Source organism: Haliaeetus albicilla, chromosome 3, assembly GCF_947461875.1.
Source record: "Haliaeetus albicilla chromosome 3, bHalAlb1.1, whole genome shotgun sequence".
In the NCBI taxonomy this organism is placed as follows: Eukaryota; Metazoa; Chordata; class Aves; order Accipitriformes; family Accipitridae; genus Haliaeetus; species Haliaeetus albicilla.
The window spans coordinates 51,485,677-51,495,630 of NC_091485.1; the positions used below are offsets into that span (position 1 = coordinate 51,485,677).

Below are 9,954 nucleotides of genomic sequence, written 5' to 3' on the forward strand. Positions count from 1 at the left end.
ACGACAAAGGGAAAACACTCTAGATCTATAACAGTTTTCAAATATGCACTTGTACAGCACCTAGCACAACTAGCCAGGATCTATGAATGCGACTGAAGTGCTAGCACGGTACCAGTAATAGCAAGAGGTTAGCTTCTTGTTATATGCATGCTAGGTTCATTGAAAGCCAACAAAGTAACAGGTACATTAACAATCAAACTCTCTCACACTCTGTAAGCACAATCCAGAATCCTCCAATAAAGTAGAAAATGAAACATCTAGAAAAGTGTTAGTCAGCAAGGTCGTCCTTAAAAAATATCTGTATCAAGCTGGAGGAAATACACTCTGGAAAGTAAACTTGCAATTGCCATACCTAAACAGAACAGGGTAAGGATCATCCCTTTCTGAAGGGCCTGTAATGCGTGCCATGGTTGGGAAAGATTTCACAGGTGGCTGAATCATTGTATGAGGAGCAGTTTCCATCAAATGGAATATTTCTTCAAGAAGACTAACAAGTTTTTCCATTTCTCCTTCGCTTATATTAGAAGATTCCAAAAGATGATCCATGTCCATAGGAGCCTCCACATCATTCTCATACTCTTGGTTGGTTCTTTCAAGTCCTGTCAAGTCCTGGTCCTGTTCTGGCTCCGTGTGATTCGGAAGAGAAGGAGTGTTCTCTGCTAACTGATCAACCACCTTTTTAATATCTGACAGAATCTCATAGAAGTGACATTTCTGGAGAATTGCAGAACCAGCAGTAACTACTCTCACAGTCTGATCTAACAGTATGAGTTCCAGGAGTTTCTGATAACCACTTTTTTCATGTACATCTACGCCACCCCTTAGAAACATTTCCATTCCCTCAGTCATACTAATAACACTATCCAAAGCTTTAAAAGCATTAAGCTTAAGGGAGGATGACACATGATCTGCAAACAACAGTTCAAATAACACATTAATAACTCCTGCCTGCAAGAGTGCCATTATTCCTTGCGTCCCACATTCTCCTAACGACGATACCAATTTTGTCCCAGCTTTGAGTTGTCGGACATTCAAAGCAATGGGCTGTTTGAGAGCTACCTGAAGGTTTAAAGCTTGCAGGGTCCAGTCTACTAGCTGGGTAATATAGTCTTGCTTTGTGTCTTTCACCTGCAGGTAGCTCAATCCTTTTACTATTAAACTCGGAACTTCTTCTAATGCAGTGACCCACTTTGCACCCCTTTCCTCTTGATATAATTCCAACAGTTCAGTTAATTTAACTGAGGCTTCCACTGCCCCTGAATTTTCTTTTTCTGGGTCTTGGTCCTTTATTTTAGCAACTTCATTTTCAAATACAGTCTTGTAAGGGCAGCTAAAGTATAAAAGAGGTCCAAGCTCCCTTTCAAAAGGTTCATATGTCACAGGAGGCACAGATGCAAGATCCTCAGGAGTATATTCAATATCAAAGCTTGGATACTTAAATGTTTCACGTTCCAGATCAGCAATTCCATCTTCATCACTTGAAATCTGCTCATATCCATCATCTCCTAAAAAGAAAAAGATTCATTTATGAAATAAAATCACTTATGAATAAACCAGTTCATAACTGCAGAGAATATTCTCAAAATTAAAAAGTAATAATTTATTTAATACAAATATTACTGGTTAGAGAACAATCATACACTAACATACAGAAAGCTTTCTCTCTCCAGATGTAAGTGAAAGCCCCAGCTGACAGATATTTTTTATGTAATGACGGAGATATTTAAAAGAATATATAAAGTAAAAAGTTTAACTAGGGTACACATTACTACAAGAATATTGTCCAATTTTCTTCCTATGATTGTATCTCTCATAAAACTTCTAGCCTGACTTCATTACATAAACAACTTTATTTGATTTTTAATTAAGAAATAATTTCTTTCACCACTTTCCTATATTTTTAAACAAAACAGATAACAAGATCAAATGTTCATTCTCACCTATAAAAGCTGTATCTATTTTCCGCCATTTATGGAAAGTAACAGGAAGATTTACTATAAAAGAATAAATATTCCACAGCGAAATACTGTTCTCAAGAATGTCAGAACCATAAATAAGGCAGGCAATGGTGCAATGACCACGGGAAAGAGATCCAGTTCTCTTTGCACCTAGTCATAATAGTACTCCCATCAAAAATTCATAAACCTGATATATTTTCCTAACTTTTTACAACTTCACTTACCTTCACCTTCTTCTTCCTCTTCACCTTCTTCTTCATCTTCATCTTCCTCCTCCTCTTCCTCCTCCTCATCAGCAATACTCTCTACTGTATGCCCATCATCATCATCCTCATCCTCCTCCTCCTCAACATCCACATCATCTTCATCTTCTCCTTCTTCTGGTTGATCTTCCTCTACTTCTCCATCATCAGAATACTGGCTTTCTTGATGAATGGATGTTCGATCAGGAGAAATGGGCTCAAAGTAATCCTCCCTATGGTCCACATCATCTTCTTTTTCCCCAACCACTGAAAACATATACAAATTTTAAGAAGTAAGAGTACTTCTCCGAAATCCAATACTCAATAATATGTTTTAGAATTCTGCACTATGCATAGTGGAGATATAAAAAAAGCTTGAAGAAAATCTTCAGGTGATTTGATTGAACACAAGCAACAATCACTTAGTTCTATAAGACTATAAAGAAACATATAAAGAGTTCTTGGCACTTTTAACCCATACGGAGACCAGAGAATTTGGCAGATGCTGCAAAGGGATAGAGGAGAAGGGCAATGAACACCAGAGTCAACAGATCATTTACATAAAATATGAGCAGCATGTTCAAGCAGTGTATTGGTCAACAGCTGATACTCTCAAATCTGCTAACTCTTAAATTGATACACTTTAACATAGCCAACAGATTTTCTTTCAATCCCTTTCCAAAAACTGAATCTGTCCAGCAGGACTAACAGCAGACAGGAAACCTCACATGGGGCAGGAACACAGAATTCTGCCTCCACTAAGCAGTGATGTACAGCAGATAAAACAGTCTGTTCTCATTCTACCTGATACTGGCATAGGTTCATCCTCATCATCGTCAGGAGGAGGAGGGCCTGGAGGTGTCCTTGGTCCCCTAGGTTGTGGTCTTGGAGGGCTGCCATTGAACTGGTCTTCTTTCTCTCCATCAACTATATTTATTGTGAAAATAAAAACTTGCATTTAATGGAATCGCAGGAACAGAAGCGGGAAATTTTAGTTTTTCAGTGTTACTTGTAACTAGGGAACACCTTCCTTTCCCAGCTGTTACTTAATCTGTATTCTGCATCTGCAGTATGTGAGGCAGTTTTCTGAAGTCACTTTTGATGTAAACAAGAACTACATCAATAAGCAAGCTTATTAACACTACTCATGGTTTTTTAATACTGGGTTAAAATTAACATGGGTAATTGCCATTTTTGCCTTTGACACTAGCAATAGTGTAAACTCTACCAATAATATCTGAGTTACTTTTTAAAAGGAAGTTTACATTTTAATCAACTGGTTTTTACAGTTTAGAACTGGTTTTTACTACACAGAGTATTCAAATTTTGCAGCCCAATAGCTGTACCTTGAACAAGACAGTTCTAATTTTAAATCGAAAACCAAAATTGAAGCAGAAACTTGATCATGGATTCTGTTCATGGACACTCTAACACCAATGCAAAGCAAACACTCTTCTGTAATGTACTTTAATTACAAGTCACAAAAGGAAAGCTAATTATGACTGTCAAATTTTCTTGTTATGATTTTAATGCTATTCTAATTACTTTTTTTGAGATTTCAATCATCTAAATTTTAACGAGTTTACGCAAATTAAACTGCATTTTGTCCATCCTAAGTAATTAGCAACAGATGAAGTACCCCAGTCTCAAAAAACCACTAGACAAGAATCTACTTAAAACTATTCAATACAAATCTAAAAGAAAATACAAAACTAAAGGACAAAGACATAAAGTTAGAAAAATAAAGCCACTGAAATCTAAAATGTGAAAGAATTGGGTTTTTTTCAGATGGGATACTATAATGTTGATTTTATAAAAAAAAAAAAAATCTATGTCTTCTCACAAGGCTTACCATGTTTTGGGTTTCTTTTTAAACCAGGCTGTTGCTGGGGTGGTGGGGGTGGAGGTGGGGGTGGAGGAGGTGACTCTCTCTCATGACTTATTACCCTGTCAACTGAGCCATATATGGCCAAAGTCAGACAGTTGTACCACCCTCTTAGAACTAATCCATCCGTGTTGACCTGTTTTGTTAAAAAAGAAAAAGCACTTAAAAACAACACAAGACAACTTCAGAAAAGTTATTTTATTTTAATATCACTCTATCAGTATCTGCAGAAAAGCAAGAAAGGAGAACTGAACATTAAAGTACCTCTTTACCCCACATTTTGAAAACTGAGAAAACTTTAAATATATCAACCATTACAACAAATAATTAATCTTCCTCTAAAAGCATTGAATTCCTTGCAACATATTGCCTAATGTACTACAGGCTATTAATGAAAAAAAATATTACTGTTGGTCACACAAATACTGATCTGAATGAAATAAACCCAAACAGAACTGAAAATTATGTGCTTAGCTGTAGCCTGCAGCCACAATGTTCTGATCCATCTTTGCTCCTTAGTGGGTAGTTCTTTTGCTAATCTCCACAGGAACTGTCAAGCAATCAAATCTTCTACAACTTATGCCGTTACAGATGCAGACTCCAAAGTAATGAGTATCTGAACTACAGGCAGGTTTTAGAATAAGATCTTAAACAATAAATGCTTTACACAGTGCTAATGCACCACACGCAACCACATTTATACCTAAATGACATATAGAAAAGGAGGTTTAAATCATATTGCATTACCTTTGCATTGGGTCTGAAAATAATTGAAGTATTTTCATCATATTCAAGGCTGTTAAGTAAAATAGACAAAGTTATTTTTCCATTAATGTAAAGCATGTTTATAGAAATGAAACACAGCAGTACTAAACACATAAGCCAATAATAAAACACCAAACAAATACATGCTCTTAAACACACGAGAGCAAAATCATTTACTTCTACAAAATACTTTTCATTAATATATATGGGCTCTGTAAGTTTAAAAATAACAGAATCTTCTCTTCTTTTAAGCATGAACCTCTGTCCTCCCACACAGAATGAAGGGAAAGGGCAAGAACACAACTAGCAAAAACCAGACCAAACATGAAAATCATGGGAGATATGGATTTTCTATTGTGCATTTTCTGCACTAAAAAATTCTCAAGAAGAAACGGTAGATAATGAAGTCACGCACAAATCTTCAAAGTACTTACCTCCCCAGCCTATCAAAAACGGGGGCACTTGGCTTGCTGACATTGTTGAAAAACAAGTCCAGTTGAAAGGTATGTGGGGATGTCTCCCTGAAAAGAGAACAAAAGTAAAAATTAAACCCTTTGAGCTCCTTATCAGAGTAGGTAGGACTAACAAGGGAAAAAAACTTTAAATTATACTGTTTAAATAATTCCCCAAAATAATTACAAGTTCAGCAGACACATAAATACATTTTACCTTTTTATATGGGAGGTTCTATTGAGATATACAAGTTCAAGACAAAAATAACAGGAAGGTGTTCCTAAATCAGACACCTAGCATCTTTCACTTACCCATAAGCCCTATTGTCAGGCAAACTTGTGTGAGCTCTCACTCCTGGAGGAATGACACGTACTTCATTTATGTAAACCACGCATGGAAAACGAACTACATCTATATTGGTACTTTGCTGCAAAACAGAAAAAAAAGAAAGTCTGAGTAATGTAAAATGGAAACAACATAATGTACTCATATTCTTTATTAACCAAATTAAGGTTGCAATCCTAATAATTACAAAATTTGATTATGTAAAATGTTAAACACTATTAAATTAAAAGATTTTTTTCTTCTGGCACTTTTCATATATTTTAACACTTTTTCACAGAAAGTGTTACTGGTTTATTTACACCATTAGTTCCCTTTATTTGCAAGAATCTTTTAAACAGCAACAAGTTTTTCTCTAGCAGAAGGCACGTTGGTAAGGGCAAAAACTGGAACTTAAATTATTAAAGAAAAACTCAGTATATAGTTCCCTTTTATTAAAGCATATCAAGTTTATAACTAAAGAAAAAAGAAAATGTGTTTTAATTTTAAACACTAGTAAATGTTATATTTCAAATGTAATATTAGAAACAATAACGATACTATAAATGCTTTGCTAGACCTGTACAAAAATTCCATAGGATGCTTATTTATCCAATTTTGCAACAACATCTGAAAACCACTTGCAAATAACATTTCTGTCTACAACACAGAAATAGCAAGTATAAAGAAATGCTATGCTTCAGCACTCCTAAAAGATGCTTGAGCAAACTAGGAAGTAATCATAAAGTCACAGTGAGTTCCCATGTAGCAGCCACCAAATTAATGCTAAAACTCTCCTCTCACTAGATTCACTATATTAGGTCTTATTATATTTATACATCATTTCTATGATATGTACACTCACAAAATAGTAAACATAGATCAACTGTATGTCCAACTGTAAGCATATAAAGATTTTCTTGAACAGAAGCTCAGAATCACATTTCTCACTGAATGTTTCCAATTAGCAAATTGGATTAGCAAAGACTGCACTAGCAAAAAAAAACCAAAACAAACAAAACCAAACAACTGATCTAAATATCTACCAACATAACTAAAACATGAAAATTAAAAAACAAATTGATCTGCAACCAAAAGTCATATAACTTTGTCCTGGTTTCAGCCAGGACAGAGTTAATTTTCTTCCTAGTAGCTGGTATAGTGCCGTGTTTTGGATTTAGTATGAGAAGAAAGTTGATAACACACTGATGTTCTCAGCTGGTGCTAAGTAGTGTTTATACTAAGTCAAGGACTTTTCAGTTTCTCATGCCCAGCCAGCAAGAAGGCTGGAGGGGCACAAGAAGTTGGGAGGGGACACAGCCAGGACAACTGACCCAAACTGGCCAGAGGAATATTCCATACCATGTGATGTCATGCCTAGTATATAAACAGGGGGGAAAGCTGGCCAGGGGCCGCTGCTCAGGAACCAGCTGGGCATCGGTCAGTGGGTGGTGAACAATTGCATTGTCCCTCACTTGTTTTGTATATTCTAATTCTTTTATGGTTGTTATTATTATCATTATTACGACCAGTATTATTATTTTCTTCCTTTTCTGTCCTATTAAAGTGTCTTTATCTCAACCCATGAGTTTTACTTTTTTTTTTTTCTTTCCAATTCTCTCCCCCATCCCACTGCAGGGGCGGGGAACAAGCATCTTTGTGGTGCTTAGTTGCCAGCTGGGGTTAAACCACGACAAACTTTCTTCACAATCAGAAAGCAAAAGAAACCCCAAAATTACCAGCATAAGGCAAGAAAGTACTCAGATTTTTAGAAAACTAATAAACAAAGAAATAGTCACAAGTAAAGTTTTTTAAATAATACTTAAGTGCGTACTTTTGGGCACGTATTACTGTCATTTAATAAGAAATCTATGCATACATCCTTTAGCACACAAATACAACATGGTGCCCTGTGGGCTGACGCATTACAAGCAGGATGGTAGAACAAAAGGAACCCGCTATGAGAGGGAGCGCAGCTTTCTTAACAGGAACGAGGTGACTGTAGCCTGCAAGGAGTGAGTTGCTTTGCCTTTAAAAAAGGTGTAGTGTCATGTGGGAGACTCAGATTTCTGAAGGGAAGGCTGCTGCTGAGGAGGCTGCATCCCCAGCAGCACTGCCCAAAGACAGACAAATTCCTGCTTAAATGATACGGGATTATGCCCTGACAGCCATGCATCAATATTATCAGGATGGCAAGTGAATCCAATCCACTTTCCCTCCAAAACATTAAAAAAACACCCCGTACATTAGAACTGGTCAACACATGTTAAACTCCATAGCTAAGCCAAATAAATAATTTTATTACAAACTCAGCAGTACTTTTCCAGAACTGCAAGTTCCAAGGCAAAACTCATGATCCATTTAGCTCAAGAATTAGGATAACATAAAGAACACTTTTCTGCAACATGTAAAACATGTTTTGTTTTTTTATTTAATAAAATTGCAGTATGGTTTAGGTTTGGAAAATGTCACTGGCAAGAATGAAAGTGCCAGAAAGCATTATACACAATTAAAAATGTTGAATAAGAGAACATACTGTCCTGGAGAGGAACAGGAGTAGCTAGCATCTCCTGCCCAATATTGTCTTAAATAGTAGAATGAAAAATACACGTGGGTCTCTGATCCTGGTAGCTAGAAAGGACTCCAGAATAACTTCCTGTTTGTTTTTAACTGCAGCATCAGCTCAAAATACTTTTTTTTTTTCCTTAATGCCTACTAGTTGAGATATTCCATGATTCCGTAACATCTTTCTCATGTTACACTACACTTTTTGTTTTCCCCGATGGTCCCCTTCTTCCTCCCTGAACAGCACAACGGACTGAGCCCTGGACAAACCTGCTGCAACACAAGCAGCTTCAAGGATACTCAGGATCCAGCAGCCTCGAAGCAGAATACTTGCACGATCTCCCACTGCTAATGCAAGGCTGAAATATTCCTTTTGTTCACAATGCATGCAGGCTGCATAAATCTAAGGAAATATCTCACATACACACAAATGCTCCTCCTCCATCTCACCAGTGGCCGGGTATGGCCCTCTCCCCGACCTCCTCCCTGAAGGCCTTCTCAAATCGGTTTTACCCTCGTTGTTTCCCACTAGCCTCTCCTCCCCATTACCTCTAAATCTTCGCTCCTCTCCCACCGCCATACCCTCCCTTAGCCCCCTGCCACTACCGGGGCCTACACCAGCCCCGCTCGCCCCAGCGGCGCCCCGTGCCCCGCAGCCGCCGCGGCCCGGGGACGCCCCGGGGCGGGCAGGAGGCCGCCGGCAGCAGCCAGGAAGAAGGAAGACGAGGGTGGGAGCGGCGCCCCCAACGCCCCCGCCGCGTTACCTCCGCGCTCTGGTGCTTGAACGTGTCTAAAAACAGCAGCTCGGTTGCGGTGTCCACCGCCATCTTGGCTCGGCCGAGGGGGAAGAGCTTCCGGGCGGCAGCGCGACCGCTTCCGGGCTGCCGCTGTGTCCGGGGGCGGGCGGGGCGGTGGCGAAGGGGCGGGGCGGCGGCGAGGGGGCGGGGCGAGGCGGGCGGTGACCGTTGCCCCGCCCGCGCGCGAGCCAGCGCCCTCAGCGCCGTGAGGGGAGGCAGAGGCGGGGCCGGCGGCCGTGGCCGTGGTCTCGGTCTCCGGCGCGGCGCTCCCGGCGGGCGAGGCCGCAGACCTGCCGCCCCCGCTGCTCCCCAGCCCGGGAGAGGTGCGGGGTCACTCGTGGCGCTGCCGAGCGTACTGGAGCAGGGCAAAGGCTGGGGGACGGAGAGCGGGGAGGCCGGGCGGGCTTTCCCCTCGGCGGTGGCTGCCCGCTGGAGGCAGCGGAGGGAGAGCTGCGGGTCGGCGGCGGGAGCCGGGTCGCCGTCGCGGCACTCGTGGCTGGAGGTTGAGCTTGTGAGCAGGGGGCTGGTGCCCTCGGGCGGTGCCCCTGCTCTCCAGAGACCCAGCCCGGCGTGCATCGCCCTGCATTTGGCTGGGCGCCACTGCCGACCGCTCCAAGCCTTGCTTCTGCTTGGTTTCACAAGTTTCAGCTCTGGCTCAGCGCTGACTAAATTCAGTCCTGCTTGAGAAATTCCCTTTGCAGCCTTTCCGCATTTAAAACTAACCCTCTGTGGATGTAAGAAATTGTAGCATCTCACAAGTACGTGTAGAACTATTCCTTATAACTTTTCCGCAGCTCCTGACGTTCTTGTTTAGCATCCAATGCCCTTCTGCAATGGCAACTAAGTTGCATGTGCATTAGGGACGCCATGAAGCCGAAGTCAGCCCGTGGCCAGGAGAATGATGCGGAATTGATCTTACGCAAGCAGTGTGTGGTTACACAAGTTTTGTGTACAAGTTCTACATCTAG

The 9,954-nt window shown here is 40.5% G+C and overlaps 1 protein-coding gene across 1 annotated transcript in view; it reads right to left on the reverse strand.

Moving 5' to 3' along the window:
- VIRMA (vir like m6A methyltransferase associated) overlaps window positions 1-9,085 on the reverse strand; it is a 28,320-nt gene extending 19,235 nt beyond the window's left edge. The window contains exons 1-8 of the mRNA XM_069779682.1: window positions 8,954-9,085; window positions 5,615-5,730; window positions 5,285-5,371; window positions 4,833-4,881; window positions 4,053-4,221; window positions 3,005-3,127; window positions 2,183-2,467; window positions 353-1,505 (exon numbers count right to left, since the gene is read on the reverse strand). Coding sequence (XP_069635783.1) covers window positions 353-1,505; window positions 2,183-2,467; window positions 3,005-3,127; window positions 4,053-4,221; window positions 4,833-4,881; window positions 5,285-5,371; window positions 5,615-5,730; window positions 8,954-9,016 — 2,045 coding nt within the window. The 5' untranslated portion in view covers window positions 9,017-9,085. The remainder of the gene's footprint in view (window positions 1-352; window positions 1,506-2,182; window positions 2,468-3,004; window positions 3,128-4,052; window positions 4,222-4,832; window positions 4,882-5,284; window positions 5,372-5,614; window positions 5,731-8,953) is intronic.
- Between the last annotated feature and the right edge of the window lie 869 nt (window positions 9,086-9,954).